The 19,042-nt window shown below is 39.3% G+C and overlaps 1 protein-coding gene across 5 annotated transcripts in view; it reads left to right on the top strand.

Annotated features, from left to right (window-relative positions):
* PDE4B (phosphodiesterase 4B) overlaps positions 1 to 19,042 on the top strand; it is a 402,561-nt gene that overhangs the window by 366,590 nt on the left and 16,929 nt on the right. For 4 of the 5 annotated variants that reach the window (XM_084635764.1, XM_084635766.1, XM_084635763.1 and 1 more), the window contains one exon: positions 17,129 to 17,222. In XM_084635764.1, coding sequence (XP_084491890.1) covers positions 17,129 to 17,222 — 94 coding nt within the window. Of the gene's footprint in view, positions 1 to 16,094; positions 16,396 to 17,128; positions 17,223 to 19,042 lie in introns of those variants that run through there. The other variant, XM_084635767.1, reaches the window with a different exon arrangement.

The following is a 19,042-nucleotide window of genomic DNA, read 5'->3' as shown; positions in this document are numbered from 1 at the left end:
TGCACCCAGCAGCACAGTCTAAGTGCACAAGATCTCAAAGTCACAAGTATTGCTGCTCCAGATTCAGTATTTATGCTCATGCTTTTTTGCAATATTTACACCCATCAACCTGATGAAGCAAATCCATATGGTTTCTGAAATGTGTGTGCTCTATCTCTTACAAAGATATTAGACATCGTGTGTTACCTTCATACCTTTGCATTAGCCCTCATGATTAGACCCAGTTTTACGTTTGTGCCACACAAATCCAGGGTTATTCTTCTTTTCCTAACTGGAAATAAATTACGCCAGAAATGCTGAATCAGAAATTGAGGTTCTATGGAATATGTTAAAGAAATTAATCACAGGTCATTTCAAACTTCCTTCTGCTCCACTAGTTCTTACTACAGCATGCCAGGGCATAGAAAGTAATAGAAGTTTTAACAGGGTTAGCTTGCAAGAAAAGAATATAATTTTTATCAGTTTGCTTGAGAAACAGATCTAACCATTAGCAAGGCTTTAGCCTGCTAAGAAAATAGGGCCTCGCACATGGGGCAGAACTATCCCGGATTTTGACATTTTTTTCCCACATTTGGACTCTTACAGGTGAAAAGCTCTGATTAAGTAATTCAGCCATTGTGTAATTGTTAAAAATTATGATTTTACTATGTGCAATGTTAGTGTTCATTGGTTAGATTCAACTTTCTTTAAACTTGGCTCATTCATATACTTGAACTAAAATGTGTTTGTACGTGTTCTGGTCAGATTCCAAGAGTCATTTCCAGCTATGAAAGAATAACATGAAATGGTTTGAAGCTTATTCTTTTTTTCCTTGCCATGGTAACAAACATCTAAACAAGTTGGTGATAAATGTCTCTTGATCTTGTGCGATCATGGCAAACAGTTTTTCATGGCACACAGTAAAATTATTTCAAGTGTGCTGTGCAGTCTAAAAACAGTTCAACTGGAAGTAAACCTGAAAGACTGTTTAGAAACAATCAGAAAATTTTACAACAAATTAATGAACATTTTTAATCTCTTAAAGTATCTGAGTAGACTGTCTTGCTTGAATCAAAAGCTTTTAAGTAGGGTACTGGTAAGCAACAAAACAGTGAGGTGTTTTGAAAACAGGATGCTTAGGCTCCACATTATTAAAGAAGAACGGAAAGAGAAACAGTATAGAGAGGAAGAAAGCAAATAGACTCAACACGATCCCAAGTGCAAGAACAGTATAAACAGTGACCTATCTTCCTGACCTCTGCTATTGCTGAGTTCCTGGCCCTGTGCCACTAAAGCCAAACTACGTCATTTGAGAATGATAGTAGGCATGGCACAGCTGTTGCAAGTGTGACTCGAATTTCCTGTCTCCTTCCTGACAGACGTAGTTTTAAAAGTACAGAGTTGCAACAACAGCAGACAGAGAGGGAGGACCTCTGAATACATGTTTGCAGTGTGGTTTTCAGAGCTCTTGTACAAAAAGCATTTTCTGGGGAGGAAAGCACAGCATCCTGGTCATAAAGAGTTGGCACATGGGTCTGCCAACAATGTAAATTAATTACTCAAGGAAACTGAGGGCCCGATCCTGCTAGGTGCTAACCACCCTCAGCTTTTATTGAGGCTGTAAAGCACAGGCTTGAGCCCAGCATAGAACCATTACAGGCAAGCTCTGTCTTCTGAGTACACTCTCACTAGGTAAAGACTTTACCGCAAGTCTTTACCGTCGTACTTAATCCTGACCTCCAAATACTCCAGACCCCTTGCTATTCCACACCAAAGCCTCCGGGAAGCAGACTACCCATCATGCCAAACATAGTGGCGGTTTTGGGAAATGGGAAATCTGATTTTTTTTTTTTTAGAAATTATTAACATTCCAAAATTAGAAAGAGAGCAACACTGAAGAAAACGACCACACGTCTATTCCACATTGCCTTAGTCATTGCCCCTGAGCACTGGCCTCATTCCCTATGGATTCCCTAAACTAAGCATCTAGGAATGTATGGAATACTGCAAAGATGGAGTTAATTATTTATGTAAAATACTAACAAGACAGTATTATCGTTTCAGCTTTGAGTGAAATAAAGCTAAATTACCCTTAGTGGTCTGTAGATATTAAACGTTAATATGTATTGTACATTTTTACATTCTTTTAAGATATGACTATCATTCTGCATTTAGTGGCCTATCCAGTTCACTGCCTAGGCAGATACTGAGTCGTCTCTGGAGGTTTGTGAGTCATGGGCCTCCTGATATAGCAGTCCCCTAATGTTGCATGTGGCATTATGCAGCTGTCTACAGACTCATCTTTCATAGAGGCAGAATCACAGGCCCCGAGAGCACTCGGTGCATCCCCAAATCATAAAGCAGGGGATAAATAATTCCCCAACTGACCAACGATCTGTCCTCTAGTTCTCCAAGTCCCACCTTGATGGTTTTCTAAGGCCTTAAGGTCATAAGATGGTTTTCAAAAGACCTTTTACATCACAGAGACTATCCACTTATAAGTGCAGGATCCCCTGAAACGCACAGCAGTTTATGAAGCCAGTATTCCGAGCCTCTGTACCCAGATTGTGCAACTTGCAGTTGATAGATGATAAAGGCTGGCTGGAAAGTAAAATCTGTTTCACCAAAAAAGGTTTTGACAACTGATTCTGTTCCTTCCAGATTTTTTCCCAAAAAAGTGAGAGTGCACAAGACTACCACAGAATAGCTAAGTTACGCTCCAGGGATCAGAGGAGAAAGACCTGAACCTCAGTCTCCCACGCCCAGGACAAGAGTCTTAACCACCAGGCTTTAGACTGTCCACTGTCTCAATCTATCCTATTAGAGCTCCGCTTTGTCTAAATAAATAGTCTCTGGGCCAGAGAAAGACTTACTGACTCTATAGCACCTGGATGTGGGAGATTCATGTTCAAGTCCCTGCTTTGAATCAGGCAGAGCACCTTCTCTATTGGTTTTGGGAAGGTTCTTCAGGCCCAGGATGGAATTTCTGGTCAAAATCCGTGAGCGCCCCAGCGCAGAATAGCCATTAGCCTGGTGGTTAGGGGTTCACATGTGGGAGACCGAGTTTCCAGTCCCTAGTCTGAACCAGGGAGAGCAGGGACTTGAGCCTGTCTACCACACCCAGGTGATTGAATTGCCCTAACCACTTGGATATTGGCTATCCTCACCCTGCTCTAGGCCAGAAATTCCACCCTGAACCTGAGAAACCTTCCCAATGAAAGTGTTGCTGGAACCAATATGTTTCCATGAAAAGTTTCCATTTTGACAACTCGGCATTTTCCAACAAAAAACATGTCATCCAAAAGTTCCCAGTGAGCTGTATGAATAATGTCATTCATTTTTTGCAGAAACCTTTTGAATTTTGTATATACGTACTTTGGTAACATCACAGAGTCTTCCTTGTTGACACACCAACTTTGAAACTTTGTTATGCCTGTAATGTGATGGAAATTAAGGGAGCCTTAACACTGACAATATGGCTCAGTGCTGCTAGAAGTACTGTAATATAACTCCTTGCAATTTGTCTCACCTGGATTTAGAAATGTCAGCTGTTAAAGAAGTCTCCAGGAGAAGTGGGCGTAAAGAGCAGAATTAAATCATGCAGGCAGATAATAATTTTGACCATCACTTTATACATATGTATTTGCTAGTGAGACAGCTCACCAAACCACTGTCTTTGTTATTTTGCAAGAGCCCCTGGCATAAACATGACTCTTCCACTTCACCACTATTTCAAAGGGTGTTCCAATCAAACAAAACAAAACAAAAACAGAGAGGGAGCGAGACTAGCAAGCCCACACCTAACTATAAGGAGACAGTGGCTAAATAAATCTGAGGACAGTAATGTAAACTCTGGCAGTCCACATCAAGCAGTTTAACATTGCTCAGGGCAGCATGCCAAGGGTCTATGTGCCTTGCTGCACAGCTTCCACATTTGCATTTGTTTTGTGAGTCTGCCAGCACTCAATCTTGCCCACTTCGTACGTGATGTTTCCCTTAACTGGTGCCAAACTGTTTAGTCTTTGGGTTACTTTACTGTAACTTCCTTTGTTTAATATGCTTTAAAATAGCCAATTGGCTTACAAAGAAAGGCTTGTAAAGTTAACCAACAGTTAGCAAGACAAAGAGACTTCCATGTCTTTTGTTTTTATAAGCAGAGTTAAGTAGGTATGATTCATGGAATTCCGCACATCAGTTCCTGATGGGTTGTTTGGTATTCCCTTCTATCAGCTGCAGCTGTTCATTACGGAAACAAAGACAGTAACTAAGCGTTTGGGAGAACTCATGAAGTGCAAGTTAGCTGATCTTCAACAGTCATTAGAAGGGTACTGTAATTATAATTAAAGATATAAAATGCATTCTGAAATGCATGGCGCCCTTGTAAAGTATGATGCAAACATACCCTAGTGCTGTTAGGTGATTCTTGAATTTACAGTTTTTGGAATTAGCTTGAGTTGTTAAATCATTATGCTTGATGCAAAATGTGATAGAGGCTGTTTATACCTGAGGGTGGGGGCTATTCATTTGATGTATGTTTGAACTTCAGTCCTCTTATTCAGGTTTAGAAAGAATGCCTTCATCTAGTACAGGAAAATAGGCATTACATTTTCTGAAGATAGTAGTGCAAATTGCAAACATTACATCTGAGATCTAGCTTTTGAACAGTCCCAAGATTTGAGAGTGTTGGAGCCAGGATTTTAGTGCAGCCAGAATAGGGCTGGGACTAGAACTGGTTCGGAATTTTTCAACAAAACTTTTTTTGTCAGAAATGCTGATTTGTCAAAATGGATTTTTTCCCCCACGGGAATGGATAATTTTCAATTATTTTTTTCAACTAAAAAAAGTTTTGAAATTGTGGAAACAAAATATTTTGACATTTTCAAAAGAAAAAAATCTGGTTTTCTGGTTCATAACAAGTTTTCATTTAAAAATTAAGCTACTTAGAGTTTTAAAAAATGGTCAAAACCAAAACAAAACATTTAAAAAATTACTGAAACAAAACTGCAGTTGACCCAAACCTGTGTGTGTGTATGCAAAAATCATTACCTACCTAGCAGGAGTCTGATTTGTCTTGCATACCTCAAGTTTCACCTCACTTAAAAACTACTTGCTTACAAAATCACACATAAAAATACAGAAGTGTCACAGCATGCTATTACTGACAAATTGCCTACTATCTCATTTTTAGCATACAATTATAAATCAATTGGAATATAAATTGTACTTACATTTCAGTGTATAATAATATATAGAGCAGTATAAACAAGTCATTGTCTGTATGAAATTTTAGTTTGTACTGACTTCCCTAGTGCTTTTTATGTAGCCAGTTGTAAAACTAGACAAATATCTAGATGAAAGACCTAATACGCCCAGGGCTACATGTACTCCTGGTTGAGAGCCACTGGTCTAGACCCTCTCAAAGTTCAGGGATGTTCAAGGGGATTGGGTCTGACCTGTCTCTTGTTTACACTACATAGAGATGTTTCAGAGTAACAGCCGTGTTAGTCTGTAGTCACAAAAAGAAAAGGAGGACTTGTGGCACCTTAGAGACTAACCAATTTATTTGAGCATGAGCTTTTGTGAGCTACAGCTCACTTCATCGGATGCATACAGGGGGTGAGGGGGTGAGAGAACCTGGATTTGTGCAGGAAATGGCCCACCTTGATTATCATGCACATTGTGAAGAGAGTTGTCACTTTGGATGGGCTATTACCAGCAGGAGAGTGAGTTTGTGTGTCGGGGGGTGGAGGGTGAGAAAACCTGGATTTGTGCTGGAAATGGCCCAACTTGATGATCACTTTAGATAAGCTATTACCAGCAGGAGGGTGGGGTGGGAGGAGGTATTGTTTCATATTCTCTGTGTGTATATAAAGTCTGCTGCAGTTTCCACAGTATGCATCCGATGAAGTGAGCTGTAGCTCACGAAAGCTTATGCTCAAATAAATTGGTTGGTCTCTAAGGTGCCACAAGTCCTCCTTTTCTTTTTGCGACTACATAGAGAAGAAGTAGTCACAGAATTCAGATCATTATCAGATATGTACTATGAAAATAGACTGTCATCAGTTTTAACAATCTACTTCACCCCTCCATACCCAGGGTCAGATTAAGGCATGGGCTTTAGGGGCTGCAGCCCAGGGCCCCGGCACAGGCAGTGATCTCCAGGCCTCCAAAAGGGGCGTTCAGGCAGACTGCCTGCATGCTGTGGCCCCATGCCGCTCCCGGAAGCAGCTGGCAGCTGGCACATCTCTGCGGCCCCTGGCGGGAAGGGAGGCGGTTCTGCATGCTGCCCCTGCCCCAGCACGGTCCTCACAGCTCCCATTGGCTGGAAACCAGACAGTGGGAGCTATGGGGGTGGCACGTGTGGGCAGTGCACGGAGACACGCTGTCCCCCTCCCCACAAGGGGTCGCAGAGATGTGCTAGGAGCCAGCCGCTTCTTGGAGCAGCGTGGGCCTGCCTGAGCCCTGCTGTGCTGCTGGCTGAGAGCGTAGTAAGCACCTCCCAGCCGGAGCCTACAACTCGCACCCCCTCCTGCACCCCAATCCCCTGCTCCAACCCCCTCCTGCACCAAACTCCCTCCCAGGAAAAAAAAAACTTGTATACAGGGGCCCCACAAAATCTAATAGCCCCGGGGGCCCACCGGAGAGTTAATCCAGCTTGTCCATACCCTGAAATCCTCTTCCCTTGCTCCTTTGTTCTCTGAAATGAATAATTATAATCAAAATTGATTATTCTGCCTCACAAATACAGTGTTAACAGTCTAGAGGAACAGTTGTACTTATTTAATACTCCGTATGTAAGTTTGACAATCTGATGCTTTAGCCTTGCCAGCACTAAAGCCTAGCCAGTTTCCAAATAACATCCTCAATCCCCAGGAGACCTCCTTTGTTGGTATGACTCCCCACTGTCTCCAACACAGGCCAGTGCCCATTAGGCATCATCTAACCTTTTAAAAAAAAATCTGGCTTTTGTGGCGGTTTGACCTTTTTGTGGTGACTTGACCATTTTGAACTTCTTCATTCTCAGACATTTCAGTCATGCTGTTTTAGGGTGTGGCTTAAGTAAATAATTGCTCAAGGGCAGGTTCAAAAAGTGAATAATTATTTGAGGGCAGGGCTAAAAAGTGAATAATTGTTAAAAGACGAGAGGCCTTGCCTGAATGTGAATGAAGTGAGGTAACTGGACATGAATAGTATCAGTAAGGATTTGTGTAATTTCTGAGAGCAAAATCTTTGATTTTGGGGGCGCTGTGATTAGTAGTACTTTTGCCTTTAGAAAAGGAGGGATCTTTGATCTTTGGAGAAGTTCAGTTCCTGGTCCAGCTTGGGCCCAACTCTAAGCCCTGATTCTGATCTCACAACAATTTTATACAGTGTAAGTCAATTGGCTTCAATGGAGGTACTCCTGACTTGCCCAATATGTGTGAGAGAGACAGGCCCCTCTAAACTCTTCATCAAAACTTCCATTTCAGTTTGCCTGTGTAAAATCAGCAAGACAGTGATAACGCTCAGAAAAATGAGGGGGAAAAGAAGCAAAATGAACATTTTAAAAAAGAGAGAAATGTTCAGGAAACTTAATAGTATTTAGGGATTTGTTCTTTGTTTCAAGTAGGAATCTTTGAACAATATTCTTCCTCTCCGTCTGTCTCCCTCTCCAGTTCGTGGTAATGTTGATACTCTTTCTGGTATTGTGTACTTTTTCTGACTCTTTGTTTGAGCTTATTGTGCAGCCAAATATGGAATTTAGCAGTGTTAGGAGTTTCGTTCTTCATCACATTCACAAACACACTGCTAATCAATGCCAACTCTTCACACATGTTCTGTCCTTTGGGTTCCCTTCTGACATGGAAGTCCCAAGCTAGCTCTCAGTAGGGCATACATGAATCATAGTGCTGTTGGGTTATCAAAAGGAAAATGGAGACAGTTTGTGAGGCACGCTCAAATAGAATGCCTTAGAGAGAGACTGCTCTGACTAGTGGGCCTCTGCTGTATAGTTAAAAAAAACAAACAAACTTATTGCTGTTGTAGCACAGCTGGGAAAACACTGCACACACACAAATATTCCGCAAATTATTTGCCTGTGTTAGAATGATTTTTCATTACAATGTATTTACATTCATTAGGACATTCCATATGTTTTTAGATGACAGTATTAGGTGCATTTTCATGTTGGGAGGACCAGCTGCCACTGTTTTTCATACAGCATTTTAAGAGATACAAAGCCACCTCTTACTGGACTCTATTTACAATTTATGCTTCATCTTATAAAGCAAACAGACTTTTGCTGTTTAAGAGTTGCCAGAGTTTTTCTCATTATGCACATCTAGGAAAAGCCATTTCAGGGTTCAGAATTATTTTAATTTCCCAGAGCTAGTTTTCCTGCCTTGTGAAAGCCCTGTGAAGTTGCTTAAATAAAGACTGCAGGATATGAATCACAGATTTCAATTTAATTTAAATTCTAGGTATACCCATTAAACAACAGTAGCTTTCTCACTCTCACACTCCCTTTGTTAAATGATAAACACATTTGCCTCTTGGTCTTCTGTCTAAAGATGTAGGATCCAACTGAGGCAAAATCACCTAAAAGATAAGTGCCAGTTTTCCCCAGTCCGGCTCTTGGGAGTGACTTTGGAGAAAAGCTTTAAGCTCCTTCCTGTCTAAATGCATTGTTTAATGAGAGAACGAAAAGAGCCATGAAGCCTGAATACATACGTTAATTGGCAGCTGAGGGAGGCGAGAACACTCTGGCTATCAAGCATTAAGACCCCAACTATATTCCATTTTCACTGCTGCAGGTTTAGGGATTAAAGGTCCTGAGATTTGAGAGCAGTGCAGTGTGGGAGGCGGGGAATTCACTAGCATGCACCATCCTCTCCACATGGGTAGCTTCATAAATAGCTAATGAAGAGCGGGAGTGATTATTTGGTTTGTGGTTTCTATCGTGGGCTCTTTCTGCTACACTGGTCAGCTTCCTTTGGCACCAGTGGCTTTGTCAACGTGCTTGCATAGGTATGACTGATCAAAGATTTTGGTATAAGACCTTCCGCCTTCTGGAGCATTGGTTTCTCTCCAGACCATAGATATTGTAAGTTGTATCAGGCCTTTCTTTAATTAAGACATTTTATGCCTGTAGTCTGCTTGCTTTAGTCATCTAATTATATTTTGCTGTTGCTTCCTGTCATTCAGTTCAGACTGGTACTGATCTTTCTTTTTTTTTTTTCCTGATCTTTGTTTTTCATTTTCTGAGCCAAGCTTCTAGTTAATTTCAGAAAACATTTTACACCTGTGGAACTCTCTTAAAATGCCTTTGGAAAGCAAGCTGTTTAGTCTGTAGTAGAAAAATGCACTTTTCCCATTTAAAATTTTAATCTAAACTTCTCATATTGAAGTGAGATTAGACAACTTTAATTAATTCCCTCCAAATTGCTGTTAATTTTTGGCCTAATCTTGTTGCCACTGAAGTCAGGGTGAATTTTGCTATTCACTTCAATGGGTGCAGGATCATGCTTTTGGTTAGAACACATGACCATGTCAAATATGTTCTTATAAAACACCCATTCTACTGAGAAATGCTCAGTTGTGTTCTGTGTTACCTTTTACATGGTAGGAAGCACTTACCACGGATGGATACTATAGATAACACAATAGATAGTAATCTTCATTTGAGCTATCATGAGGGATTCTTGTTGGACTCTTGTCTTACTGGGAAATCAGGCTTTAGTAGATTTTGGCAGATAAATAATTTTGGTGTCAGACATCCTGTCAAAGGTTTTTGTGGTAAGTTAGTAAGGCAGGTAACTAACATAAAGCACTATGCTAACAGGCTGAAGCAAGCTCTGGTTGTTTATATTCATTGTCCCGAAACAAGTGTTTTTACAGATAGGGAAGGGCAAAATGATTCAGATGAAACAGAAACTGACCCGAACATCCACCCAAATAAAACTGAAGTTTATAATCAAACAACCTGTTGTGCTATTTTAACATTGTGTTTTATCTGTACAAATATTCAGTGTATTCTTTCTAATGATACACAGCATGCAATTATAAATCTTATCGATGCTTTTGCTTTTATGCTAATAAAAAGAAATGCTAATATTCCAACAAAAATCCTGTATGATACCAATCAGCTATGAAAGCACTGACCGAATGCATCTGCCATTTGTATTCATAGGCAGTAGATGTTTTATAGGACTTGTCTTCAACTGGAGGAAGCCTTTAAGCAGATTTAGCCCTGCAGGAATGGCATGTACTTTCTTAATGTGCTAGCAGACTCTCATGCATGTGCACCTTATAAACACATGACACATTTATTTTCAGGGAAGTCAAAATGGTGGTTTCGCCATGACCTTACTTTTTTCTTCAACATCAGTTGATAGGGGTTTTTTTTGTTAGACCCACCCAATTCTCAGGAGGTGAGTAACATGAGCCCCATGCCTAGCATGTGAATAGGGAAATTCAGACTCTCTTCTAAGCAATGATAATTCACAGTACGTTCACTATGCAAGATCTTGTTCCAGCCCTGTTATTATACATTTGCATATTTCAGCTTTCAATTGTCTGGAAATGATCCAGAAACTTGCTTTCTTTCTTCAAGGCAGGTTCTGATTCTTGCAGTGTTCCAGCTTTTTTATTATGTGTTTGCATATTTTCATTTTCAGTTTTCTGGAAATGAGCTAGAAATACACACACACTTCATGGTTCTGATCCTTGAAGGGGGACAGCAAATTTTACCAGTAAAACATTAACATTAGTCTATCTAGATCAGAGTGATTGATCACTTTAAGGGAGGAAACACTTAACTGATTTATGGCAACTTTTTCTTTAGGAATTGTGCTTTGAATTTATTATGGATTTTAAAATCATCATAATAAAATTGTGTAGACAAGTCTGCCATGAAATAATTCTTTTTTAAGTAGTTGCTTGAATGAAAAAACACCCCCTCTGAGTGCTGCAAGTTTCAGCACTGTAAAGTGGCAGTATGACAGTGCACCAGTGCTGGAGAAGTGAAGTTCTCCTACACAGCCTTTCCAGAGCCTGCGCCCCTTGGGCTTTTGGACTGGTACACTTGCATAAAGATTTCCCTAGGGCAATTTCCAACCTGTCCTTAAAGGAAAGGAAACCACACACCTATATTGTAGAAGCAATATGTCAGCATTAACAGGGCTAGGAATGAAGCAAAGATTTGCATTTTAGATAGTGAAACATCTTTAGTTTTCCTTTATCTGTGAAAATAACATCGGAGAGTATTAAATGAATTATAATGAAAAGAATTACCAACAACAACAAAGACTCTGATAAGAAACTGGGGCTCAAATGCCCCAGTGAATACTTCAAAAGTGGTTCCAGTATCAATCAAGGAATGATTTAATGTCTGGCTGAGCTAATTTGGTTGAAATTACTTTTCTAGTCATTACAAGAAAACTCCGCACAACCTGATTGCTTTTTCTCATCACTGTCCAGACGTTTTCAGAACACTGTTGTTCAGAAGGTCAGGTATTCTTCATGTTTGTTTGGGATCCGTAGGCTTTTCTTCATTATTTTACTTCCATTAAAATAACATGTATTCCGTTTTTAAACTCTACCCTTGAATTGCACGATCTGCTGATCAGGCATGGGATATGGAAAAGGGAGACCCAAGTTCTATTCCTGACACTGATTCCCTGTGTGACCATGGCCAAGTCACTTAACCTCACCATGGCTCAGTTCCCATCTGTAAAATGGGGATGATAATGCCTTCCTCTCTAAAATATATAGAGATGATCAGATGAAAGGCACTGTATAAATGCAAAGTATTGTTATTATTGATTACAGGGATGCAGCATTAACTCTAAATTCATTCACTAGTTCTTTGAAATGTGTACCATGCTGTACAAAACATACAGTACACAAAACCATTGGCATTTTCTCATTGCTTGTGTACATTCTGTTGGTTTTACCCTTTGCTGTCAGATTGGTTTAGCTAAGAAGTCACTGTATAGATTTTAACATAACATCATTCCTTGATCTGTGCAGAGGAAGCAACATGCATTCTCCCTATTGGTACTACACACAAATGGCATACAGTAGAATCTCTCTGGAACATTTGACATCAAGTGAAGCTCAAGAAAAATCCAGAGTCCTAGAAAACAAACAGTTTATATATGTAGTAATTGCTTCTAAGTGTTGTTTAATGTCCTCCTCATGCCTCACCGGGCTGTACATTTTTAACAATGTCACATTATTGAGGAAATTCTATGAATAAATTCATATTCCAGCTGTACATGAGTAATCCCCTGTGTGTAACGAGGATGATAATTGTCATGGCTGGACTTGATCATGTTAACGTTTTTAGCAGTATTACGGTACTGCTCACCAGTCATGTAAAGGTGCTGATTATAAGCCTGAAGAAGACTGTGGAATTTGCTCACTTAAAGCTGAGTGAACAGAGGAAAGGCATGGTTTTGTTGTTAAAGTTCAGAGATTAGAGTCAAAAGATCTGGGTTCTATCCCCTCTCTACTATAGACATCCTATGTGACCTTGGGCAAGTCCTTTAATCATTTTGTGCCTCAGCTCCCATCTGCAAAATGGGGATGATAATACCTAGTACTTTTCTACATTATGGTAGCCGTGGTGCCAGGCTACATTTTTTAATGTCTACATAGTGCTTTAAGCTCCTCAGCTGTAATACACGATTCTGGATATGTACAAACTACTATCAAATCCAGTTGACACAACTTTGTTTGAAAATCATTTTTACAATCACCTGATTGTGGTGGTTTGTTTGTATAGACAAAGGCCCTGGTCCAGTAAAATCCTTCAAAACATGCTTAACTTGACGCTTTAAGTCTATGGGCCTACCTCCATGCTTAAAGCTAAGCATGTGCTGAAATGCTTTGCCGGATTATGGCCAATGTGAATATGTAGTTTTCAAGCACTGAGATAGTCAGAACTCGTCTCTTTTATGAGAGCTTTACTGTTCCTTGTGATTACACAGATAGGTGTGTGTGCATTAATTCTTTATTTTTCTGTTTATAATTATTAAAAAAAAAACAAGTTTTGGCTTGGTAGTTCCTTGATTTTGGATCAAGAGACATTAACCTCGCTCAGCTGACATGAATCTTAAATGAGCTTTAGTAATTGAAAGTAATTCCCCAGCATGCCCACAGCCCTGGGATTCCTGACCTTCACATCAAGCATCATTCACACCTTCCCCTTGCCGGGATCTTATGACATATTCCTGAGTGAACTGATCATGTGCCAGAGACCGGTGACACTGTCACACCACATAAAGTTGCCTAAAGCCATGTGACAGTCTCCCTGCCTCCAGTCACTTTTAAAGTGAAAAATGCACACGTTTTTTGCTTACAGGCATTTTCAGACACTGTGCTCTGAAGGTGTTGATCTGTTTCTCTCCATAAGCAGGCTGTGGGTGGTAGCCAGTTAGCTGATCTATCTTCAGTGCTTTTACTTTCACTTCTAGCCCACCCAATTGTTGATGATTCTTGCTATACTCTGATTAGTGGGTTCCTTGGTGCTATTCATTTGCCACGGGGAATCGGATTTGGAAATTTGCAGGAATGGTTGTCTGTCTAAACCAACTATGGAGGACCCATCTGACCTTCAGTAGTTAAACTGGTCGAACCTTTTATGAACTAACCCATTACTGTCTGGAGAACACATCGGTACAGGTGGACAGATTGTCTAGAGGTAAACATAAAGATAAAGAGATGGTAAGGATAAGGAGTCCAACCAAATAATGCTTAAACTCCTACCATGCTGGCATTACGTGGTAAAAGGGAAGTGGCACCAGTTACTCAGCTTTTGGACGTGAGTAACTGAAAAATATTAAAAACAGATTTCATACTCTTATTTACTCAAGTCTTAATCATTTGGAACAGGGGTTATTTGTGTGCAAGGGATGGAGAGAAGCTTTGTAAGCAGGTTCTGACCTATGGGTGGGTGCAAAGCCTAAGCTTTGGTGTGCAGACTTTGTATGTGTGTGTGCAGGAAGTACAGGGAGTTAGTGGAATAATAGGTGGAAGTTTCCTGTATTAAAAGAGAAAGAGGGAAACCTGTGATGTGTGCCAGGCAGAGTTGCGATAAACATGGGAGACATCCTGATTCCACAACTACCCCTAGAGATCTCTGTCAGCAGCCCGAAGCTGTTCATTCTCCCTTCCATACCTCAATCCATCACACTGGCATTTCAGCCTGGGTGGGACTTCTGTGATCTAGAGGCCTCTTGTGGCTCCTGGTTTGGCAGCATTTTGTAGACTGCCCTGGTTAAAATGGAGTCTCCACTCTGGACTTTCCACAAGAGGCCTTTACATAACTGCTCAAAAATTGTTTTTTATTGAACCAACTTCTGTTGGTGAGAGAGACAAGCTTTACACAGAGCTCTCCTTCAAGTCAGAGCTCTGTGTAAGCTCACAAGCTTGTCTCTCTCACCAACAGAAGTTGGTCCAGTAAAAGATATTACCTCACCCACCTTGCCTCTCTAATATCTTGGGACTGACATGGCTAGAACACCACTGCAGTCAAAAATGTTTTGTTTTTTATTACCAAGTTTCAGTGGGATAGGCCTGCAGGGCACCAAAACCTATTGCAAGACCTCCTTATATGTGCTACTTGATAGTTCTGCTGAGTAGTACCCAGAAAATAGGCATATTATGACAAAGTCATTCAGTTTATTTAAGTATATTTCTGTGTGATGAAAGAACAATACTTTATATTTCACTAAATCCATCAGGGACATAAATATAGCCATTGTAAGCAGTTGGAAATTCTTATTTAATGAGTTGTTCACCAAAAACACAGTCTAGCAGTCTAGAGGTGGATGTTTGAAAACAGTTACCTGGAAAATCAGTTGTTGTGATTCTTTGGGCTTGTAAATGTCACACAAAATAGTATGATTGCTCATGATTCTTTTTTTAAATCCAGTGTTTTAAAACTTTTTAGAAACTAGTTTTCGTTTTCCTTAAAGCAGTGTTAGAATTCTCAAACAGTATTAGAATTCTTGCAGCAAGGCTATTCTTGATGCTTCATTACAATCTGAAGGGAAGCCTCACAGTAAAGGAAGGAGATTATCATGTGGTACGGTTGCCATGTTACTGTGATATTCTTTTTTGCTGTACTTGAGTGCTTGTATATGGTGGGGGCAGAGGGTTACATTACAGCAGTAGGCTTCCCCTTTATGTATGTCCCCGAACACACTTGGAGAAAGTCATATGACATCATCCCAGTCAGCACTGATAACATTTATTCAAAGCAGTCAGAGAACAGAAATAATTTAAAACCTAAAATTTCACTTTTATTTTAGGAATCCTGTCGGATGATGTGTGACATCATACAGACAATAGACAACAATAAAATCCTAAAGCAGCATGAATATCTATATAGTCACTAGTGATTTCTTATTCTGATTTACATCATATACACAGTAAATAGTGGTTTTCCTATGATTTCTCACTGACAGAACAAATTGTTTTCTAATCATTTAATTGCATTGCAACCTTAAATGTCAATGAAAATTCTGATTAAATCTATAAAATGGGATTGTGAATGCATTCATGTAGCAATTCAAAAGCAATTGATTGAAATTTTAAATTGTGCTTTGTAGACACACATTATAGGTTAAGGTCACTGATGTGCTTATGGTTGTAACAGAGGTAAAATGTATAGATATTGATAATTTATCATCTGAAAACATTCCCAGTTCCCTTTATCTCACTAGAGATCTGAAATGTGAATCAAAATCAGGGTTACTATGGAAGGAGTTAGCAATCCTGTTTTAAAAAAATCTCAGTGTGAACATTTTCACTGAAAATCATCTGTCTCTGAAATGATGAGGATTTTAAAACATATGCGGAGACTGAGATGAGGAGGCTGCTGCCTACTTTTGACTTATTTAAATATGCACAGGGCTTCCTCCATTTTAATCTTCCTTTTGAAAAACATGGCTGTATTGCTATAGCTGGCAAACCCCTCAAAAAACAACGTCATTTCTTCCCTGCATAGCGCAGCTGAGCCAGACTAATCTGGAGTGGGGACCCCCTTCAGCCGGCTAAGCAGCCAGGACTATTCATAATTCATAAGTGCTTCAAGCCATCTAGCTGAATGCAGTTCTTGCTTCTTCGTGCAATCCCTGATTTTATTATTCTGTTCTGCCAGCAAATAAACCCACATACAGCTTGTCTGCAAAGCTTGACTGCAAAGCTTGACTTTGTCTTGGAGTAGCAAATACCATGTTTTTTCAAATCTTTTGGCTTTTATGAATATTAAGCTTTTTATTGACTGGAAAACTGGGACATCCTTGTTCTTGTGGAATTCCTCTACCTGACCTGTGAATTCTTCATAAGGGATTTGTTGATTCTGTTGTGGAGTTTTCCAAAATGCCTGAAGCAAACTATTTGTTATCTGTATCTTGGGGTTACATCAAGGTGGGTTAAGAATCTTGATATATTACAGATCTAGGATATAAAATACATAAAGCATATCCTGTTTAAGTTATTTATATACACTGTGTAGTAAGAGGTAACATACTGTAAATGCAACATACGTACATGTAATGTTTTTTTTCCTTTTGATAATTCACTTCAGAGGACAGAATAATATTGTTCTAAAAATAGTTTAATTTGAAAATTAGAAATATCATTTTGTGCATATTAGGATGAAAAGATGTTTATAACCTGCAGTGTAATATTCTATATCCAAGCATACATGTTTTCTTCTTTAAATTTACAATATATTTTTCCTCTGTCATGCATTCCTAATGTATACAATTGCCTTTATTTTGCAAATATATAGCAAAACAGAGCAAATTTATATTTAAAATTTAGGAAGGATGTGGAATTGAAAACCAGTAGAGGACTTCAATTTTTGAGAGAAATTGCATAAAATATAGCCTTCTCCTTCATCAGGAAAACCTGATGTGCACATCCTGTTAGAAATTCATTATTGTCAGTTTAATATGACGGTAAGAAACTGCCAGTTCTGACGGTGCTGAATATTAGCTAAATTTAACCATATGGTGCTAACTATGTTCTAAATATCTACAGTTTATTTTTCAATATCTTGTTTATGGATTTGCATGTAATAAAGTTACAGTTAAATTAATGTAGAACGGCATTCAGAAAAATGACGACTTTTTATTTATTTATTTTATTTCAACAGTTCAAAAGAATGCTAAACCGGGAGCTGACACACCTCTCAGAGATGAGCCGATCCGGGAACCAAGTGTCTGAATACATTTCAAACACTTTCCTCGGTAAGACATTTCACACCAAACTTTCATATCCCACAGGAATAGGATTTCATGGAAAATAAATTAGCCACTAGCCTATACTTGTGTCCATTCTTTAAAATCGTTATCCTGTACAAAACATTGCTGAAATGTTTTCTTTTTGGGTAAGTGGCCTAGATTTCAAAGATATAATGGGGAAAAATAGAACAATGTTTGAGTAAGTATTTCCTCAAAATAAATAATTTCCTCTAAATCTAACAAAATGCTTCTGTTTTCAAAAAGATTTCACGAACCTACTGTTAGCGGCATTATGCATGGTTTTCTTTTGACCTTATGTAAAGGACAAGGTCACACACATACTGCTGAATACTTCCCTTCTTTGCACGTCTTTTGTCATATAATTGCATAATTGCCCTCTCAGACAGTAAACAGCCTTGTCTTAGTCATTTTCTATTCCACTATTTATATATTTATGAATTTACCACTGCTAATTCTGATCCTGAAAACGTTTACACCCAAGAATAACTTTTCTCACATTTGTAGTTCTGTTGAAACTGTTGGGTTATGGACATGAATCAGGTGTTTAAAGGGTTGGGCCCTATGTGATTGCATTATATTTGTTATACAACATGTAATTTGCTGTAAATGTTTCACATTCAGTTTTAGAATTTGTAAGTATTCTTAAAGAGGAGAAGTTCAGCAAAATACCGATGCAACACTTAAGTCCCACTTAAGCCCTTAACACTAAGTGGTGCATTAGACCTTATATGGAACCTCTGTATTGGAGTGAAGACACACACAAATATTCCTGGCCAGATATTGTAAAACAATTCCCTGTGTCAGTTAAACGCTTACACTTGGATCAAGATACGGCATTATTTTGGACATAGCACATCGTTATTAATAATCAGTATAATTGTTTGTAGCTCCCTTATGGAAATCTGTTGGCTCTGTTTTATCAAGCTGCCTCGTCAGGACACCCAGAATATTAAATAGTGCCAAAAGTAGAGCAGGACTAGGTAGCTGAAATCCAACAATCTACTTCTGAAGCTGGAAAGTATGCAATGTGCTGCATTATAGTGGACTCATTTTCATCAGTGGCATTTACAGATTCTTCCTGTTGTATTTTTTGCAAGTGAGAATCTTACTGCTCATCACTGTTTGTCACTAGGAGAGAACACAAATGGAACACAACTCCAGAAGATGTCTTGCTACTTATTCTATAATGGTGATATTCACTCCAGTCCGCAAGGGAACGTAGGGGCCACCAAACGACTTAAGCCCTGCATCAGTGTTGTATGTGGAGCAGAGGGCCATGTGTACTGGGGAGAATTATAGGTTGATTGTTCATTTTAAAAATAAATAAATAAAGCTTTTACGTTTTTTAAATTAGCAAAAAAAGGGATCTAGGTGTGTCCTTAGTTTTCTAGATGAACCGTACTTCTAGGATGGGGATTGCTTGTTAATGTCTGCCAAAAAAAGGGACCCAAGTGTATTCTTAGATTTCTAGATGAACCGTACTTCTAGGATGGGGGTTGCTTGTTCATGTCTGCCAAAAAAAGAAAACACTGCTTCTTTGCTTCCCTAAATTAAACAGGAGAACGGTTTTGTAATGTTCAGAATGCGCAAAGGAACAAATATGGCTATGAACAGCTCACGGTATGAATAAGGTGCATGATATATCGTAGCCTTGATTAGCCAGAGGGCCAAATTCACTATTGGCTCAAGCAGGTGCTGTAGAGTAAGTCCTTTGGGAACTGTAGAGATGCCACATTCGCTCTGCCTTTCTTTAGGTCAAATTTGCCTCTAATGGCCCAGTCCTGAAGCCCTTATTTAGTCAATGG

The sequence above is a fragment of the Lepidochelys olivacea genome (genome assembly GCF_965140295.1).
Source record: "Lepidochelys olivacea isolate rLepOli2 genome assembly, chromosome: 8".
Lineage (NCBI taxonomy): Eukaryota > Metazoa > Chordata > Testudines > Cheloniidae > Lepidochelys > Lepidochelys olivacea.
This window is presented reverse-complemented; position numbering and strand designations above follow the sequence as displayed.